We start from the raw sequence: 21,121 nt of genomic DNA, 5'->3' as shown, positions 1-21,121 counted from the left end.
GCGGTAGGCCGCGCAGGCGCGGTGAGTTGGTGCCGGTCAGTCCCGAAGGCTGAGGGGCCGCGGCTGGGTGGAGCGGTGTCCAGAGGGGTCGCCGAGCAGGTCTGTGGCGAGGCGGGGTCCGGCGGCCGGCACCATGTCTAGGCAGGCGAACCGTGGCACCGAGAGCAAGAAAATGGTAACTCGGAGCGCGTGACCTCGGCGAGCGGGGCGGAATGGAGGCGTTCTGGGGAAGGGGCCCGGCGCGGGGCGCAATTGGAAAAGGGCCTCCTATGAGCGCAAAGTGCTTTCGCAGGAAGGAAGGAGGAGGGGGCTGCCTGTGGGCCTGGAGGGGAGAGTCACGCCGGGGACGTACCGGGCCTGAAGCAGGTTGCAGGGCCGCTGGAGTAGCTCAGAGATCCCTCCCCCGACGCCTGAGAGCCGCCGTGTGCTAGACCAACAGCGACGACGGTAATAGTAACTACCACTATTGCTCTCTTACTGTGTGTTAGGCACGGAGCCAGGCACTTTACGTACACGGTGTCATTTAATTCCCCAAGTAACTCTCTCAGGTAGATAATGTTACCGCAGTTTTACAGCTCCGAGAGGTTACATAACTTCCCCACATTTACATCTAGGGAGAATTGGGATTTGAACTCATGTCTCTGTAGAACTTCCAAGTTTCAGACTACTAGGCCCTACTGTCTCTCACACTGTGCTCTGGGGATTGTAAGAGATGCTCCGATACTGGTCCTGCCAGAAAGGAACTTTTATTTGGAGGAGTAGGCAGGGTGGCAGTAAGTGGTACCTCTCTAGCGGGGGGCGGGGGGACTCCTTTCTTGCCCTGGGAATAGTGGGACACCATGTAGTCTGGTAAAGTTTGGTTGCAGGTGGCAGCCTGACCTGGAAAGTAAGGTAGATGACGCTTTCCTCCAAATTTAGGGGACCTCTTGCCAGGTGTTTTTCTTTGCCATATTCTTACCTCCTCCAGAATTGCCCATGCTATCTTTCTTTCCCGATTTGGAAACTCAATCAGGGGCCCTTTGTTGACACTCAGCTCTAGCGGGGTGATTAAACATCCCTTATACCTTGGCATCTTACACTAGGCACAGCCACCAAAAATGGGCCACAGGAGGCCCTAACACTCCAAAGTAGTACCTAACTTTTTTTTTTCAGACCCCTTTTGAGAAGCTGCTGATACCAATGGATCTCCTCCCCAGAATTTTTTTTTTTAAGTTTATTTATTTATTTTGAGCAAGAGAGTATGGGCAGGGTAAGGGCAGAGAGAGAGGGAGAGAGAATCTCTAATGGCACAGAGCTCTACACGGGGCTCGAACTCACAAACCATGAGATCATGACCTGAGCTGAAACCAAGAGTCAGACACTTAACCAACTGAGCCACCCAGGTGCCCCTCCCCAGAAATGTTGAATTGACAGACATGTACATGGATACTTGTTTACATTTTGGGGGGATTTGTGGGTCCCTGAAGATCCTCCATGGATCACAGGTTAAGAATTCCTGTTTTGGAGAAAATATCAAGGACTTAAAAAGAAAAAAAGAGTATATTTTACTAGGAAACTGTCCTGTAGGGGAAGAAGCATGGACATTGTTGGAATTCTCAAGTCTTGTTTGATCCTCAATTTCCTTATTTATAAATTGGGGACAATGATGCCTACTTAAGATTAAGTGAGACAACAGTGTACAATGTATGGGACATGAAATGTTTGTTTCCTCTTTTCCTAAGATATGAGGAGATGCTTAGTTTTCATATCTTAGTTTTGTACTTTTTTTAAACGTGAAATCCCTATTGAAATATTTAATACCATTTTATTTGTTTATATTTAAATATTGAGAGAGAGGGAGACAGAAATTCTGAAGCAGGCTCCACCTGCTGACCGAACCACCCAGGTGCCCTTTTAATACCATTTTAAACAGGAACCTCCAGGTTCCACCCTTAACACCAGCAGCAACCCCCTACGTGTTCATTCTGCTTTGGTGAGGGGAGAATTAGGGAGGGGAGCAGCACACTCCCGCCTCAAGGCTTTTGCAACTGCTAGTGTCTCTGCTTAGAACTTCCTTCCCCCAGTGAGTAACCCTAACCCTCATGTAGCTACTCCCTACTTCATTCGCAGTTACTCAAATGTCACCTCCTCTGAAGAGACCTTCCCTGACTACCTGACTAGTTTTCTGTCCTCTTACTCTACTCTGTTTTTCTTCATGGCGCTATTCCGTTATAAATTATATACTTGTTTCTTTTCAGTCTTCCCTATGAAAATGTAACCACCAGAGCAAGGATTTGTTTTGTCCATTGCTCTGTTCCCAGCATCTGGGATGATGCTTGGCTCTAGGGAATCAATATTTAGTGAATGAATGACATGAAGGTTTGGGGCACCCTCTCATTCATTTCCTGCTGCTACCTACTTAAGGGCCTGTCACATGATCCTCTTGCTGGCCACCTGGTTTTGGTCTGCTCCTCTCCTCCTGGGGGGGTCTCTCCTTCTAGCAGCCCTCTTCCCAGTTGGCCCAACCTTCTGCTAATTACTGTGTTCCCACTTAAACCCTCCAAGACTTAAATGATTAATATACTCAAAGAACCAGACCTCTGCTTTTAGTCTGTGCGAGCAGAAACAGCCCATGTATCTGGCAAACTTTTCCTGAGCCCTAACTATATGGGTAGCTCTGTGCTAGGTGTTGGGAGAAGTGCAGAGATGCAGTCCTAGTCCCTGACCTTGAGAAGCACATGCTATGAGAGAGGCAGAAAAGTATACAACACAGGGGTGTAGTACTGTCCTGGCCTAACTGCTTACTTGCTGTGTGACCTTCATTGTTGTAAGCATCAGTTTCACCATCTTTAAAAAATAGATTCGAAAGGGTAGTAATAGTATCTGTCATGGGGTTGTTCTGAGAATTAATTGACATCATGCATGAAAAGCTAGCAGTGTGACAGTCCCCTCAACACAGTTGGCACTCGGTAAATGTCAGCTAGCAAGCATCCTTGTTTGTACAGATATTAGCCTTTATGTGTCTGTACAGTGTTTGGTTCTTGAATTCCATGGACAGTCAAACCCAACTTTATTTTGTGTTGTGTTACTAGTAACCCAACCCCAGTGGCTGTATTGTCCAGTGCTCAGGTGGGTTACTACTTCAGTGGCAGCACTCAGAATCTCCATACAGGAGGCCGGAGGGTAAGAGAGAGGGATCAACTCCCTCCTGTTACTGACCTTCATTCCCAGCTGCTTGGGGCAGTCACACTGAATTATTTGTGTTGATAAAAATAGTAAATGTGACTCTTGGAGCATTAGCTCCAAAGATCGGCCCCCCTAGGAAGATTTGTTTGTCTGGGGCACTAACTGAAAAGGCTTTGAAACCCATCAAGTACAGTAGCTCACCTGAAGTAGGGCTTGGCTTTACTTGCTCTGCTCAGGTTGTGCCAATAGTACTTGGAGATCGTATTGGCTATTCTGTGGTTTCTTGGTCTGCAAAGCATTTAAAGTCCGTTATCTCATTAGATCCTCCAGCATGACAGATTTTACTGTTACCCATGTTTGTGTGAGGGGATTGAGATTTAGCAAAGTAAAGTGACTTACCTAAAATCCCACAGCTAGTAAGTGGCAGTCCAGACTCAGAATCAGGTCTTCTGACTACAAACCCAGTATTCATTCTTTCTTTCTTTCTCTTTCTTTCTTTCTTTCTTTCTTTCTTTCTTTCTTTCTTTCTTCCTTCCTTCCTTCCTTTCTTCCTTTCTTTCCTTTCTTTCCTTTCTTTCCTTTCTTTCCTTTCTTTCCTTTTCTTTCTTTCCTCTTCTTTCTTTCCTTTTCTTTCTTTCTTTCTTTTTACTTTTTTAAAGTTTATTTATCTTGAGAGAGAGAGAGACAGAGGGAGGGAGAACATGAGCAGGAAAGGGGCAGAGAGAGAAGGGGAGAGAGAGAATCCCAAGCAGGCTCTGCACTGTCAGCACAGAGCTCAATGCAGGGCTCGAACTTACCAACCACGAGATCATGACCTGAGCCAAAACCAAGAGTCAGAGGTTTAACTGACTGAGCCACCCAGGTGCCCCATAAACCCATTGTTCTTTCTATTTGCCTTATTAGTTATTACAAAGTTCTTTATATTGATTCAAAAATCTCCCTCCTTAAACCAATTCAGGGTACTCTCTGACAGCACACTACAGATAACTAGTTTAAGAATAAAAAATAACAGCATCTACTTCTTTTGTAGGTACTGTACTTCTTGTGTAGGTACTATGCAGCAGGTGCCCTATATATCTCTCATTGTAGCCCTCAAGGGCAGATAGTATTGTCACCATTGTACAGATGTGAAAAAAACTGATGTTCCAAAATACTAAGTGATGGCTTCGATCACATAACTTTTTACGGGACAGTGCTCAACTATTAAGAAGACTGAATCTCAGTTACTTAACCTGTCACCTATAAAATGGGGATGGATGATGTTTGCTAAACTCATGGTTGTTATTAGGATTAATGAAAGGCATTCTGAAGATTTTATAAATGTAAATGGCCATTATTATTAAACATAATTAAAGCACTTAAAAATGTTGCAGAAGAGATTCATGTTTTTGTTGGGAAGGAGAATGTGGTTATTATGTTCAATGAAGAAGTTGGATCAATTGAATTAGCTGACCTTTAAGGTCCCATGAAACCTTTTGTCGTAAGGGTCACAAGGACTGAAAACCCAGGTCAGCAGTAACCTGTCTTCCTCTTCTGTTTTCTCTTTTATTCATTCCTGTCAAATCACATTGGTCTCTTAGCTGTTTCTCAAACATGGCAGACATACTCCCATGTCAGTGTCTTTGCACTTGCTTCCTACAATCTTTTCACCCAGGTTTCTTCATGGCATATCCTTACTTCCTTCAGGTCTTTGCACAAATATCACCTTACTAGGCCTTCTCTGACTATCCTATTTAAAATTGACACCTCTTTCTCTCTCCCTCCCCTCTTCTCTCTCTCTCTCTGTCTCTCTCTCTCTCTGTCTCTCTCTCTCTGTCTCCCTCTCCCTCTCTCCCTCTCTGCGTGTGTGTATCCTTTGCTGGCTTTTTGTCCATAGCTCTTATCATCATCTGGCGAACCATATATTTTATTCAATTTATTGTGTATCACCCTCCTATTAGATAATCTCTGGTACATAGTAGACATTGAATGGATGACTTTTTTCTGTGCCACAGCTCCACTCCTATTTCTAAAGTATGAAGACCTTTTTTTTTTTTTTAATTCTTTTTTTTCAACGTTTATTTATTTTTTTTGGGGACAGAGAGAGACAGAGCATGAACGGGGGAGGGGCAGAGAGAGAGGGAGACACAGAATCAGAAACAGGCTCCAGGCTCTGAGCCATCAGCCCAGAGCCCGACGCGGGGCTCGAGCTCACGGACCGCGAGATCGTGACCTGGCTGAAGTCGGACGCTCAACCGACTGCGCCACCCAGGCGCCCCTAAAGTATGAAGACCTTTAAGTGATGTATTTACATTGCACACTGTTCAAGTGGGCTTGGTTCATAATCAGAGATGGAGACAGAATTGCAAATTAAGAGAGAGTGTGGAGAACCTGGGTCAGGAATCTCATTCCCAAATCCCAGGCATATTGATTCTGTGACCATGGACAGATCTGTTTAGAACCTTGATTTTTTTTATTGGTAAATTGGGGGCTGCTGCGTGTATAAGGTGCTTGATAACATTGTGATATGCATGTTACTCGGCATTATGGTGGGCTGAGGCCATTGGAGTCTCTATCCAAAGACTCATTAATAATGGAAGGAAAGCTCTCCTGATTTAATGCAGTGGTGCCAACTCGATAGACTGGTAACTGCTGGATTGTCTCCATCCATTCATGTCCAAGCCATTCTAGTGCCAAACCCGTAACTTTACTAAAAAATCATTGGCCTCCTTAATAGCTTCCCCTTAATTGCCATATTTGGTAAATGGTCTCTTGGAGACACCCTGATCTGACTGTTTTAGTTTAGTTCAAAAAGCTTCCTGGTTCTGAAACTGATTCTCTGACTCTCTGGTGCAGGTAAGTTTTTTGTTACTTTTTAGAGGGGCTATTAATATTGAACTTATGGGGAACAGTGGGTAGCGTGAATATTGGCTTAGAAACTCTTGTTTTTTGTCTCCCAAAATTACTTTTGTCAATAATTAGCTGTTTGTCTTTGGGCAGATTACTTAATCATTCTGAGTCTCAGTTTTCCTCATCTCTGAAATGAGATTAATCCCTGCCCTTTCTGCCTTACAGAATTATGGTGGGGTGGAAAATGAGACTATGAAAAGTAGAAGGCAGTATGTGAGCAGAAGGCTCACATTATCATTCTTGCAGTGACCTCAGCACCAGGCCAGAGGGGCGAGGTGAGGAGCACTGAGGTTCTGAGAGCCTGGGCCTTAACATTACTTGGACTTTCTTCCCCAGAAGACTTGAGGACAGAAAGGTGCTCTGCCCCAAGTCTGACGAGCTTCCACTCAGAAGGGAGCGGTTGGGTGGCTGACTTGATCTTTCAGCCTGCCTTCTGTGTGGATCCATTGCTCCAGATGTGCTGTTAGCATGTTCTTCACTGTGTTTAGCTCCTGACCTCCTGCTTTCATTCTGTAGTCATGGCATTTGTCATCCTTTCCCCTTCCACATCTCTGTTTCTTGGTAGGTAGGTGACAGGAGTCTTTGTCTGAGACAGGGATTCTGTGATGTTAACTGTGGTTGTAGTAGAAACCAGTCCAGATCAGGGTTGTGTTCCAGGTACACAAAAGATTGGACTCCTTTCAGAGTGACCCCATTCCTGGAAACATTTTCACTCTGTGTCAAGAGGAACATTATTTTTCCTCATTTTGGTGACTTAGGAGGGGGATTATCAGAGCAGCGGACTTTGTCTAGGACTTCCTTTCCTCCCCACAGACAAGGCCCCTGGGTCCTTGCTGCTCCTGGGTGGGGCGCTGGGAGTGAGTTGAGGCCAGGACACCCCAGACATTCTTAGGTGTAGAGAAGCCATTGGTCATACCTGCTAACATACAGAAGCTAATCTGTAACTGTCTGTTTCAGGTCTGTCTTTCATGGTATCTAGTGGATGACTGCTGCTCCCACCCCAGATTCTGGTGACCCAAGCTTAGCTTGGCGGTTGTGGTGGGGTCCTGGGTTAGCAGAAACCCACCTTGATATGTTGGAAGAGTGACTCCTCTATGCATGAAGTGCCTTCTACAACCTGTTCTGTAGTAGGTCTGGCTGAAGCCCTGCCACCTTGACCCTGGGGAGCCACACTCGTTGGCACTCCATAGAGGAGGATATTCTTTCTCACCATACACAGATGACCTTCCTTTGAATCCTGACAGCTGCATTGAGGCTGATCTAGACTCACTAAACTTTGTTTTTTGTGCATCTTGGTTCTGACTGTCTTTTGAATGTCTTTTAGAGCTCTGAGCTTTTCACCCTTACCTATGGGGCCCTGGTCACCCAGCTATGCAAGGACTATGAAAATGATGAAGATGTGAATAAACAGCTGGATAAAATGTGAGTGAGCTCCTCTGTGGGAGGGACAAGAATGGGGCTCCCTAGTGCACAATCCGCATGGTCCTTTAGAGCCCAGAACAGGATTCTCTTTTGTAACCAATATTTTGGATACAGTTTTCCACTGAGCTCATGTATTGAGATGTTTTGGAATTGTCCCCGATTTTCCCTTTACCACCAGCAGCCTTATGTTCAGACGTAAGACATTCACACTCCATAATACAGTCTGTTCTCTTATTTTCTTCCCAGGGGCTATAACATTGGAGTCCGACTGATAGAAGATTTCTTGGCACGGTCAAATGTTGGAAGGTGCCACGACTTTCGGGAAACTGCAGACGTCATCGCCAAGGTCATTATCCTAGGCCACCTTGTTGTGCTGAGGGATGTCATTGGGAGGCACTACTTACCACACTCTCCATCTCCCTTAGAGAGGCCCTTAGTATTCCAAAATACTAGTTAGGCAGCTGTCTGTTCAAAGGAGTCTTCCTGGTGGTTTGGGAATAGCACAGATTATGAAAAGGGAAGAGTGGTTGGGATCATCTGTGTGGGTGAAAGCCCCACTGAAGTCAAAGCCAGGTCTCCTTGACTGTGAAGACGTAGCAGAGCAGCCTGGGGGTTAAGAATACAGACTTTGGATTCAGACAAACCTGGCTTCAAATTCTGTCTCCAGTACTTACCAGTTAAGGGTAAGTTGCTTTTAACCTTTTAATTATCACTTACCTCATCTTTAAAAAAGGAAAATAAGAGCTGCCTCACAGAGTGATTGTAAGAAGTAAAGGAAATAATGAACATGAGCATTCAATTAAAACGAATACACTTAACTTAGTGTGCTTATAGTAAACGGTCACTATTGATAATATTAACATTACGTATGGTAGAATTAATAATAAATGATAAAACGCCTTTAGCTTTGTGGCGTCCGTTGCCTAAAGGTTGGTTCTTTCTGTTGTAGAGCAGGCCGGCCCCAATCCTGCAGAGAGCTGATAGTGAAGAGACAGTGTGAGGGTTTGGAATCAGGAGGGTGGATAGAGGGAAGGATGTCTTCAGAGTAATTCTGCCCCAGTGACTCATACTTGCTTTCAAGAAGGATTCAGGTAGCACAGAGGACGAGGAAGTGGACCGGGCCTCTCATGTGCTGGTTCTGAGAAGCCACCCCGTCAGAAGAAGTGTAGGTGGGCAGCAAGTTGCCTAATTGTATGACGCCTTGAAGGAGCGGGGTGTGGAATTGTGCACAGATGCTTTGTCTTTTTTTGCCCTGAATGCCTAAAGCTCCAGTGTTTTGCAAAGGCCACAGTTTTGTTCCCAAGCCACTTAGTTCTCCTTTGCCAGTCCCATCACCTTCCCTGGTGTGCGGCCCCTACTCCTCTTCCACATAGTGCTGTCATGTGTTCCTGACAGGTGGCGTTCAAGATGTACTTGGGCATCACTCCAAGCATCACCAATTGGAGCCCAGCTGGTGACGAATTCTCCCTCATTTTGGAAAATAATCCTTTGGTGGACTTTGTGGAACTTCCTGATAACCACTCATCCCTTATTTATTCCAATCTCTTGTGTGGGGTGTTACGGGGAGCCTTGGAAATGGTGAGTGCGGCTCTTTACCTCCTGGGACACCTGAAATGTAGTAGGGGCTTAATAAAGGTTTGAAGGAATGAGAGAAGGAGAGAAAAGAAAGGCCTTTGGCTCCCCTCAGCACTTTGCTACCTGAGATGTGATGCTGCTGAGCATAGGATCCAAGGTGGATGTTTCTACATGGTGATGATTCTTGCTGATAGTAGTGCTGTCAGCCCCCAAAGCCCAGGAAATTCCCAGATTGGCTTATTTGGGTAAAGGCCTCATTTGTGGGTGCTCTTTGTTAAATCAGCCTTACAGATCGGGGCCACTGCTTTCTACAGGGGACACGAACTGACAATCCTGTCCTTGCAAGAAACCACCCCCCTTGTTGGGACTGCCATGGATGAGTCAGCTACAGCCTGTCCCCTGTGGTTCTGCAGAGGCTGCAACTAGGCACCCGCCCCTTCATTTTCCCACTGTCCCCCAGGTCCAGATGGCTGTGGAGGCCAAGTTTGTCCAGGACACCCTGAAAGGAGACGGTGTGACAGAAATCCGGATGAGGTTCATCAGGCGGATTGAGGACAATCTCCCAGCTGGAGAGGAGTGACCATCCCCAGGACTTCAGGGTAGCTAGCAGGAAGGAGCTGTTGTTGGAATCAGAAGCCTCAGCTCCCTCTGCCCTCTAGAACTCAGTGACTCTTTTAACATGGTTGTTACATATTTTTCTGTTTCCATTCTCCATGCTAATAAAGAGCAGACTGCAATCTAGTCCGTTGACCCCACAAGTGTGCACATTCAGGAGGGAAACTCTTTGCTCCCTCTCCCTTCAGAGGGGTTGGATGCAGTCATCTCTGGTTGGACTAGAAAGAGCTCAACTGTTTTACATTCCTGTTTGAATTTTCCAAAGCAAAACCCGTTTTGATCCCATTAAAGAGGCAAGCCTACCCACCCCACATCTATTCCTGGGCCTTCAGAAAGCCATTGGTAAATGGCTGTAGGGAATCCAGGGTTGTGGGACGGGGGAGGAGAGGCTGGTAGGGATGGACAGGAATTACTAGTCATGGTGTGACACACTCTAGTGCTTGCCAGGAAAGGGGAGCCATGCTGGAAACACTGACTTCTGGGAAGCCACCCAGGTCTCATTCCTCCCTGCTGTTTGGAGGCAACATCTCCTCTTTTTACAGAGGGTCCATCCTTTTTTCTTACAAATTCTTCAATAAAGACACATTCTTGAGTGAAATCCTAATCATGTTCTGTTTTCTTTCTGGAGTTTTATTGCAGTGGAGTGAGGAGACCAGCTAAGTCCCTGGGCCCGCCTTGCTTTTACCTGGTCTAGAAATGGCTTCGCCCCATAGACTAGAGAGTCTGGGAAGCCTGGGAGCAAATATTCCTTCAAAGTCACTTTTGGGTTTATTATCTAGCAAAATCTAGAAGCAGACCATTACCGCAGATATACCTAAAATGGACTACCTTGAGCTTTTTGGCCACTAAGTTGGAAGGCTTGGCTAGAGAGACCTTGTTAAGAATGGGGAGGGGGCACCTGGCTGGCTCATTCAGTAGAGCATGTGACTCTTGATCTTAGGGTTATGAGTTCGAGTCCCACGTGTGGCATAGAGTTTACTTAAAAATAGGGATGCCTGGGTGGCTCAGTCGGTTGAGCTTCTGACTCTTGAGTTCAGCTCAGGTCGTGGTCTCATGGTTCATGGGATCGAACCCCGCATCTGGCTCTGCTGACAGCATGGAGCCTGCTTGGGATTCTCTCTGCCCCTGCCCTGCTTACGTGCACACATGTGCGTGCTCTCCCTCCTTCTCAAAATAAATACTGAAAAACAAAAATAGGTGAAAGCCAGATGGGAGGTTTGAGAGGATGAAAGGGAGAGGACTAAGAGTACTAAATTTTTTTTTCAAGGAGGTTTTTTTTTTTTTCATTTTTTTTAATGTTTATTTATTTTTGAGACAGGGAGACAGAGCACGAGTGGGGGAGGGGCAGAGAGAGAGAGGGAGACACAGAATCCGAAGCAGGCTCCAGGCTCCGAGCTGTCCGCGCAGAGCCCGATGCAGGGCTCGAACCCACGAACCGTGAGTTCATGACCTGAGCCAAAGTCAGACGCCCAACTGACTGAGCCACCCAGACGCCCCTCAAGGAGTTTTGCTGTAAAGAAGAGCTAAGAAGTAGGGTAGTGTCTACAGGGTGATATAAAGTCAAAGAAAAGTTAAACCTCTGGTGTTGGGTAGATTTTTTGAGTGCTTACCGTGTGTCAGATGTTGTCCTAGCACTTTGCATTACCTAATCCACGATAATTCCATTATTCACAATAACTCCATTTTGATTTAAACTTTTTTTAAGTTTATTTGGAGAGAGACTGAGACAGCACCAGTGGGGGAGGGGCAGAGAGAGGGAGAGAATCTCAAGCAGGCGACCAGCAGCCAGCACAGAGCCCGATGCAGGGCCTGAACTCCTGAAACTGTGAGATTATGACCTGAGCTGAAACCACGGGTCAGACGCCTAACCAACTGAGCCACCCAGGTGCCCCCAAATAAGTCCATTTTTAGAGGGAAGACGACAAATTGCCTGAAGTTATACGGCCATTAAGGGGAGAAGCTAGGTCACAAAACCATGTTTTGTTTTTGGTTTTTGGTGTTTTTTTTGCTTTATTGACATTTTTTCTTTTTTTTTTAATTTTCTTTTTTCTTTTTTTAAATTTACATCCAAATTAGTTACCATATGGTGCAACAATGATTTCAGGAGTAGATTCCTTAATGCCTCTTACTCATTTAGCCCATCCCCCCTCCCACAACCCCTCCAGCAACCCTCAGTTTGTTCTCTGTATTTATGAGTCTCTTCTGTTTTGTCCCCCTCCCTGTTTTAATATTATTTTTGTTTCCCTTCCCTTATGTTCATCTGTTTTGTCTCTTAAAGTCCTCATATGAGTGAAGTCATATGATTTTTGTCTTTCTCTAATTTCACTTAGCATAATACCCTCCAGTTCCATTCACGTAGTTGCAAACGGCAAGATTTCATTCTTTTTGATTGCCGAGTAATGCTCCATTGTGTGTATATATATTCTCCACATCTTCTTTATCCATTCATCCATCGATGGACATTTGGGCTCTTTCCATACTTTAGCTATTGTTGATAGCGCTGCTATAAATGTGGGGGTGCATGTGTCCCTTCGAAACAGCACACCTGTATCCCTTGGATAAATGCCTAGTAGTGCAATTGCTGGGTCATAGGGTAGTTCTATTTTTAGTTTTTTGAGGAACCTCCATCCTGTTTTCCAGAGTGGCTGCACCAGCTTGCATTCCCAACAAAGCCCATATTAACTGTGATGCCTGGTTCACATGGAGAGGTGGGAGGGGAGCGGGCCTGTGGGCCCCTCTCCCAGCCTTATAGAAGTTAGGATAGCTTTTCAAGGGAGGGATCAGAGGTTGTCAGACCTTATTGGTAGCACTGTTCTTGGAGACAGCCTAGGGCCTTGAGGTCCCGATACTCAGGTTGTTGGGGGGAAATGGGCCTCTGGGCTTTTCTCAAGGTTAGTGCACAGGCCTGAGGTGATGCATTATGCGTTAAGTTTGTCTTGGTTGTGTAGGTTAGAACCAAGGTTTTGGGACGCCAGTAACAGAGGCAGTTTGCACACGACCTGCCTCCTCCTGTTGGGTCAGGCCACCAAGCAGGGGTGGGGAGGGGGTGTCACTTTTGTGTTCCCAAGTATAAGGAGGCTCCCTCTGGGACCCTGTCTTTTCTGAGCCTCTTTACCTCCCCCTCCTGATACAATTTAGGGCCCTAGGGCGGGCACCCCATTTTGGTCAATGGTATCCTTAGCACCCAGTATAGGGCTGGGTCCAGTCACCCTAGAGTTTGAGTGAATCAAGGAGGTAAAGAGAATGAATGTGGGCCCAGATGTGTACGCGCTGTGCGGTGCCTGGGCCCTGCCTAGGAAAGTGAACAGCACCCTTCCCTCCTCCAGGGGGCTCTCACCCTTCCTCTTGTAGCACCACCCCCACTTCCCAGCAGCCCTTTGTATGGTATGAGGTTTTAGATATTTCCTTTCCCAGAGTTAAATATGGGCAGCATTACAGAGGCGGCAAGTTGTGGAAACAAAGCCCCCTCAGTGATTTTTCCCAGTGGCAGCCCCACAATTGTGTGATGTGCGCCCAGAGGCTGAGGGAAGGGAGAGGGTGGGGACTATGGAACTATTGGGAACATCACCTCATCATCTCTTCCAAATGAGCCAAACATATACAAGTCCCAGCAACCAAGCTTCGAGGTCCCCTACCACATCCCCACCCCTGGAATTAATTCATTGTGGGTTATATATCCCTCACCTTTACTCTGAGGCTGGGACAGCCCCCCAAGGCTGGGCCATTCCTCGTTCTCCAGGATGTACCGGCATGCCCTCCCAAGCAAGATGGGGCAGGTCTGTCTGGCTTTACGGCAGGGGGGCTGAGTAATGAGGTCAGCAGCCTGGGTTGAAGCGAAATTCTGGGGCCTGGGGCCGGAGTCCATGCTGGTGGCCTTTGGGCTTGGCACTGGCTCCGCAGAGCTCAAAGAAAAGGCCTTGCTCTTCAGCCTTTGGCCACGAGGGGTCTCCAGATCACCACTCTGTTGTCCTAGTGTGACCGTTGGACCCCTGGTTTTCATAATTTGCTAGAAGATGCACCTGATGGACGAATCTCAGAAGCTGGTTAGAACGTGGATGCGCTCCCCACTTCTCCCCAGTCACTCCCACAGGATCTGACAGCAAAGCTTACGTGCTGCCAGGCTAAGTGAGGGCAAGGGCCTAGCTACTGAATCCAGGGCATTAGAGCACTTTGGCAAAGAAGTGTGTGGCCCCTGTGCATACCCCAAACTCTCATGCTGGCCTCAGTTGCACAAGCTAGCCCTGAGCTCTCCTCTCATCAACCCCTCGTCTTCCTAAGTGGAGACCAGAGCACCAGCACCGTTCCCCTGATGTAAGAGAGTCCTATTCCTGCCCTAGACCTCCACGTGTGACATTTCCATATTTAGGTTATACCTTCCCCTCGTGGGTTGGCCTCCCCTGTATTTGTACTGGGCATCCAGAGAAGGAGGTGGCAACAGAGGCCCAGGACAGAAATTGCATTAAGTAAAATTAAAATAGTCTCCTAACAAGTAGTTCATTGTGGATGGCTGGGGGTGCTGGTGCAGGAAAGGCATCTTCTGGTTCTCTCGGAGCTTAAGTGCTACCATGTGCTGTTCCCTGGAAGCCAGAGGGCTGGGGGGTGCGGGGGGGGGTGCTGGGAGGGTGGCGGCAGGCGAGGAGCCTTGCTGTTACGGCTCCCCAGCCTTTGATGTAGAGCCAGGCCTGACCCTAGGACAGCCGAGGGCCACTGCCAGGGTTGCTGTGGGACACAGCGCATTCCTGGGGGCAATTTACGCTCCTGGCAGGAGGAGAGGAAAGTTTCTACTGTGGGGAAGGGGGTGGAGGGAGGGCGCTGCAGAAGAAGTTAGGGGGTGGTTGTTGTGAGGGACAGTGGAGGGAGCCAAGGCATAGGGCGGCACCATCTTACCTCACCTGGTAAGCCTTCACTGGCTTGGGCGGAGGCCTCCTCCGGGAAGCCCTCTCTGATGGGCCCAGAGCTGCTGAGGAGCGGCACCCTCACTCTGCACCACACACGTGGGCCAGCCCAGGTAGAGCCCCAGGGGATGCCCAGAGAAGCAGCCACTCTTCCTTCCTGGCTCTGGGTGCCTGGACTGTCAGCCGTGGGGACGTGTAGGACTGAGCTGGGCTGAGGAGGGCTGGGGGGACGATGTGAGGGCTTGAGAGCGTGTGTGAGTGAGCACGGACAAATGTTATTCATAGCAACAGCTAATATTTGTTGAAGAGGGGCTACACGCTGGTCAGTGCTGGTCTAAGTGCTTCACGTGCATTTTTCTTTTCTTTTTTTAAAATTTTTAAATGTTTTATTTATTTTTGAGAGCGAGAGACAGAGTGTGAGTGGGGGAGGGGCAGAGAGAGAGGGAGACACAGAATCTGAAACAGGCTCCAGGCTCCGAGCTGTCAGCACAGAGCCCGATGCGGGGCTCGAACCCACAAACTGTGAGATCATGACCTGATCCGAAGTCCGACGCTTAACTGACAAGCCACCCAGGTGCCCCACATGCATTTTTCATTTAGCCTTCCCAATAGCCCTATCCCTATGCCCATTCTGGAGATGGGAAAACTGAGGAACACTGAGCTAGTACATTGTAGATTCAGGACTTGAACCCAAACAATCCAGTATTGGATACCACACTCTAAATTATGTGTTACATGTGTGTTTGGGTTTCAGTGTGAGTCTGTTTCTGTGTATTCCTTGGGGAGTGTGTCTGTATGTGAACTCTTTCACTTAACAAAAAGAGTCCTGTGCTGGGAGCTGGGGAGATGCTGGGAGCTTCCGTCCATGGGGGAGCAGCCGAATGCAGTGTGTGTAGTGGCGGGGAGGAGGAAAGGGACAGAAGAGGTTGTAGACCAGAGACAAAGGCAAGTTTGGGTTCTGCTCCTTACTGGTTGTGTGACAAGAGTGAAGGATTTGAACTCTGAGCGCCAGTTTCTTCATCTGGTTTAAAAAGGGGGCTAATAATAATGCCTGCCTTATGGACTGTTTTGAGGATGAAACAAGAAGAAGTGTGTAAATTTCCTGGCATATTCTGGCTGTTCCCTAATTGGCAGTTATGATTAATGTGATTGCGAGTACAGAACCGTCTTGCAAAACTACTGCTTGTGGATATAGGAGGGTCTGAGTGTGTGCAGAGAGTAATTTTGTGAATTCAAGGCTGTGTCCGTGGTGCTCATCGCTGTATCCCCAAGCATCTAGTGCTACTTTTTAGCACAAACTGGGTGCTCAATAAATGTTTATTGCCTGCATGCCGACTGAGTGTGAGGATGAAGTGAGAGGGTCCATAGACAGAGGGGTATGTGGACCTCCACCAGGACCAGCTACCTAATTTGTGGGGCTCGGTACAAAATGAAAATGTAGAACTCCTTGTTCAAAAATTATGAATTTCAAGGTGACCCCGCAGAGCAGTAAACCAAGCCTGTCTAAGCAAGGAGCTCTGTGTGAATGTGCAGGCAGGCATGCCCATGAAGCCAGCCCTGGCCTCCACTTGCCTGAGTCCCCAGCTGTCCCCAAGCCGAGATACCCAGGAGAGAGTATAAGCAGACTCCAACCATGGTCCGCCATGCTTCCCAGCCTGCTGGAGGAGAGGTGAGGAAGGGAGGGATTACCCACCTGTGGGCAGGCCAGGAGAAAGCGGAGGGAGGGCCCAGTGACCTGCAGACCTCCTCGCCAGGGAGCCTTTCCAGAAGCAGGCCATGCTTGAGAGCAACCCTCGGCCCTCCATCCCTTCAGGAGCTCCCTGCTCCCCCCACCAAGCCACCAACCAGGGCTCTGGGTGGTCTGGGCACATGTGGTCACATTTAGATGTTGATTGAAGCAAAATTGTTATAAGATTAGAACATTTAAGGTAACTTTAATTTCCACTGCATTACTGGGATTTTTGAGGATGGGGCCGAGAGATCCCCTGGGGTGGAAGTGAGGGGGTGGTGGGGGTTGCAGGAGGGTCTTCATTTCTCTAGTCCTGTAGGAGAGGCCTCTGGCGACTGGAAGAAAGGAGGGTGAGACAGAGAGAAGGGCTTCCCAGGAATTGTAGAACCAGTCCTCCAGCAGATGTGGAAGCTGGGGGTAGGGATGAGGTGGGGGTGCAGAATTGCCAAGGCACTAGTGGAGCAGGAATTTACCAGCCCCACACCCCTCCCCCGGCTATCTGCACACCCCGGGCCACACATCTGTGCAAACATCCCTCCCCCCTCCTCAGCTTGCCAGACAGATGGAGTGGTGGCAAGAGGAAGGTTCCATCCAGGCCCTCCCCAGGCTTCAAGCTGAAGTGGTCGGAGCCTAGAGAGTTTTCTTATTGGCAGATCAAGATAGAAGTTTAGAATGAATGGGAGAATCGTGGTAACAGTAATAAAGATTATGCACATTAATTGAGTCACTTCTATGTGCCCGGCCTGTGTAGACTTTATATTCATTCTGTCTTCCAAGAGGCCCTGTGACATGGTGGGTAGACTTGGGGGCCAGTCTGCCTGGAGGCAGTTCCCAGCTCACCCACGTCCCCAGCTATGTCACTCTGGGTGAGTCAGTTAACCTGTCGGCGCCTCAGTTTTCCCATCTACAAAGGGGCAACTATAATGATACCCATCTCAAAGGGTTCTTGTGGGGGATCAAATGAGTTAGTCCACATAAAGCATTCATACTAGTGCCTGGCATGGAGGCAGAGCCCTGTGAGAGTTAGCTGTTATCATTAGGGACTATCAGTCTTTTTTTTAAGCTTATTTATTTTGAGAGAGAGAGCACAAGCAGGGGAAGGGCAGAAAAAGAGGGAGAGAGAGAATCCCAAGCAGACTCTGCACTAAAAGAGCCTGATGTGGGGCTCAAACCCATGAACTGTGAGATCATGACCTGAGCTGAAATCAAGAGTCGATTAAGCTGATTAAGCCACCCAGGCACCCCTCAGTGTCCCTCTTTTAAAGAGGAGGAATTTGAGGTTTGGAGAAATGAGGCCACTTGCCCACAGTCACAGAGAAGCAGAACTGGGATCCAAACCCAGGTCTGCTTGACTCCTCAGCCCACGCTCTGAACCATCGGGCAGATGCCAGCATAGGTTCTGCCAGGGGCTGCGCTAAGCAGGTTACACGCCTGGTCTGGTTTATTTTAACCACCCACTCCATTTGATATCCCTGCTCAGGTCTAGAACAGTCCTTTTTAAAAAAAACTTTTTATATTAAAAAAAGTGGTTTTTTTTAAGTTTATTTTTGAGACAGAGGCAGCAAGAGTGGGGGAGGGGCAGAGAAAGAAGGAGAGAGAAAATTCCAAGCTGTCAACACAGAGCCCAACATGGGGCTTGAATCCACAAAACCATGAGATCATGACCTGAGCCAAAAGCAAGAGTTGGATGCTTAACTGACTGAGCCACCCAAGTGCCCCAAAATTAAAAAAAAAATAATAAAATTTTAAAATAATGTCTATGCCCAATATGGGGCTTCACTCATGACACTGAGATCAAGAGTCACCCCCCTCTACTGAATGAGCTAGCCAGGTGCCCCTAGAATAGTCCTTGAGTCCTCTCTGCCAGCCTTTGATTCTGATCGCTGAGGGAGCTGAAGCCCAGAGAGGGCAGCAAGTTGTTCAAGGCCACACAGCAGGTGACCTCAGGCAGAGCTGACCCACTGATAACCAGACAGCACTAGAAACAAACCAATTGCCCCTGGCAATTGGGATGGCCTAGCCCAGAGGGGAGCTTTGATGGCAGAATCTGCAGACATCTGGCTCTAGGACACTCATTTCCTGCCTTGAAGTTTGCTATGCAAAGAGCTGGTGGACAGGGAGGCAGCTGTGGCAGGGTCACGGCAAGGCTATCTCGGCCTCTGTTGGGGGATGGGCAGCTGAGGCCCACCTGGAGAGTGCAGTCAACACCAGAGCTATGGGACAACAGGACAGGTCCTGGACTGGGGCTCCCTGAGTGAAGGAGCTGAACTCTTTCTCCCTGCAGGGCATTCAGCAGCAGCAGAAGAGAGGGGCCCATGTATGCCACAGAGAACCAGGCCCAAGCGCTTCAGGAAAGTTCAAGGAGTTAGGAGAATCAGGCGGGATCCTGTGGGGCACTGGCTGAGCGTGTCAGTGTCTGTGCATGCAGCCTGTAGGAGCCCCTTCCCCAGCACCAGTGCACGCCCCCCCCACCTGCCTGCTTGCCTCAGCAGCTCCCCTTTCACTGACTGCCTCTCCCTTCTCTAAGAACAGCTCACACTCAGGCGGATTGATGGCTTTAATTCTCACAGCTAGCCTGTGAGCTTTTCAGATGAGGAAACAAAGGCGCCAGAGGTTAGGTAACTCGCTTAAGGGCATGCAGCTGGGGAATGGGGTACTTGGACTTGAACCCGGGCAGTCTAACTCCAGAGTCCATGCTGTCAACTTTCAGCCCCTGCTGCTCAGCTCCCACCCCCCTCCCTGAGCCCTCACTCCCCATCTGATCCCTATCAAGGGCCTGGTTCTCACACCGGCTCTGGGGGAGGGACCCAGTTCTCCACCCCAGCCAGTGTTCTCTTAGGTCCCCTGCCCACTGGCCCCTTCCCCTTCTTAGGGGAGTACCCCAGCCCGGCCTCCTATAATCCCTCAGGGCTGGCTAAGGCCAGGAGGCCAGACCCAAAGACCTCTTGCAATCTCCTCAGTCTGAGGGGTAGAACAGGAGTGGGCCCAGGATCTGGAGGTGGGCAAGGGCGAGAGGCCCCAGTGAGGAGTGGCGCGGCTGGTGTATACCTTGGCAGGGGGACAGCAAAGTGGGAGGCCCTTGGAGGGCAGGCGGTAGGAGGGGGAAGGGGCGATGGACGTGGGCCCAGACCCAGATTCAGGCTGCTGTGGGCCCTCCCTGCTCTTTTTCTAGACCTGTTGAGGGCTCTGTTCTTTCCCACTTAGAATGCACACACACACACACACACACACACACCCTCACCCAAACCCCCGCTTCGGCTGGCCTCAGTTCATCTGAACTCCCCCACTGCACTCTCTGCCTCCACTTCTCCTGGGGCTGTTCCTTTAGCCTCTGCAGGCTGCCTCCTCCCCTGGCCTCCCCGCCCCACACCCCAGCCACCAGTCCCTAATTGCCAGTCCCAAAGCATGCTCTTCTGTGACACCTGACCCTGGGGGGCTCCCTGGCCTTCTAGAAACACTCTGCCTTTGCCTTCTGAGTGCTCTCCTGGTTTCTCCCATCACCTCCCCAGCCATACCTTCTGGATCTGCTTTACTGACCACTCTCCCTCTGCATGCCCTTGAATGTTGGCATTCCCTGTGTTCCCCTGGAGTGGGCTTCCTCCTCTTCCTGCACTCCTTCTCTAGGCATTGTCCAGGTCACATCAGTCATCATCTGTCACCATGAGCCCCTAATTTCTAGCCCAGAACTCTCACTTCCCTTCTGGATACATGGAAGCCCGACAGGCACGTCCAACTCAATACATCTGAACACCCTTCTTCCGGACCACCACCTCCTGGTTGCCTAACCGCAAACCTGGGCTCTGTCCTTGATAACTCCTTCCTTCTAGGTTCCTCATCCCTACATTCAAATCCTCCTTATTCCACTTCCTTAACTCTTCTCACCCTTGACCCTTCCCTCCAACCCCTACTGTCTGCCCCTTGGACCACAGCCAGGATTATTCCAGCAACCTCCTCACCAGTGTCCCTGCCTCTGTCCCTGCCTCCGCCTCCTGCACAATCAGGGGGCTCTTTCTTCTTCTTCTTTTTTTTTTTTAAGTTTTTTTTTTTTTTAACGTTTATTTATTTTTGAGACAGAGAGACAGAGCATGAATGGGGGAGGGTCAGAGAGAGAGGGAGACACAGAATCCGAAACAGGCTCCAGGCTCTGAGCTGTCAGCACAGAGCCCGATGCGGGGCTGGAACTCACAGACCGCGAGATCATGACCTGAGCGGAAGTCGGATGCTCAAATGACTGAGCCACCCAGGCGCCCCAGGGGGCTCTTTCGAAAGCACAGTTCTCACTGCGCTGCTCGAGTCTTCTGTGGCTGCCCATTTTCCTGAAGGTGAAGTCTGACCAGCTTCAGCGTGTCCTGCTAGATTGCACAGCATTGGTCCCTGCCTGCCTCTAACCACAGAGGTTCACCTCCCTAAACCCAATGTGCAGCTCACGACTGCTCCTCCTTCCATTCCTTTGAGGGCCCCAAGCCCTACGCCCTCAGCTTAGGTCACCATTTGCAGGAAGCCTTTGTGGACTGCTCGTTTATGGGCCACAACTCCTGTGCCGCCCCATCCCTGCACTGGCCACCCCCTGCCCTTCTTCTCAGTGGCAGGTTTGTGTCCCCCTAGACGGTAGCCCTCTTGGGCAGAGGGCCCGGACCCAGATACAGGGTGCGCGAGGATGAAAGGGGAGGCGCGGGTGTGTGGGGTCTCAGCTTGGGACGCAGGGAGGCCGGGGCGGGGGCGGGGGGGCGCACGTCGAGGCCCCGGCTGGGCGCGCGCTTGGCCGGGCGGGGCGCGGGCCTTGGCCGTGGCTGTGGAAAGAGGAGGGTGGAGGCCCCGCCCCGCCGCGCCC

At 49.2% G+C, this 21,121-nt stretch overlaps 1 protein-coding gene across 2 annotated transcripts; it reads left to right on the top strand.

The window, feature by feature from the left end:
* Window positions 1-10,270, top strand: TRAPPC3 (trafficking protein particle complex subunit 3). Of its 2 annotated transcripts, XM_043574482.1 has the most exons (6): window positions 40-175; window positions 293-447; window positions 7,379-7,476; window positions 7,723-7,822; window positions 8,872-9,054; window positions 9,512-10,270. In XM_043574482.1, coding segments are annotated over exons 3-6 (405 nt in total). In that variant the 5' UTR covers window positions 40-175; window positions 293-447; window positions 7,379-7,474; the 3' UTR covers window positions 9,632-10,270. The 2 variants fall into 2 exon arrangements, with proteins under 2 accessions (XP_043430416.1, XP_043430417.1); XM_043574481.1 differs by lacking the exon at window positions 293-447 and having other exon boundaries at window positions 1-175.
* The last annotated feature ends 10,851 nt before the right edge of the window (window positions 10,271-21,121 follow it).

Source organism: Prionailurus bengalensis, chromosome C1 (assembly GCF_016509475.1).
Source record: "Prionailurus bengalensis isolate Pbe53 chromosome C1, Fcat_Pben_1.1_paternal_pri, whole genome shotgun sequence".
Lineage (NCBI taxonomy): Eukaryota > Metazoa > Chordata > Mammalia > Carnivora > Felidae > Prionailurus > Prionailurus bengalensis.
This window is presented reverse-complemented; position numbering and strand designations above follow the sequence as displayed.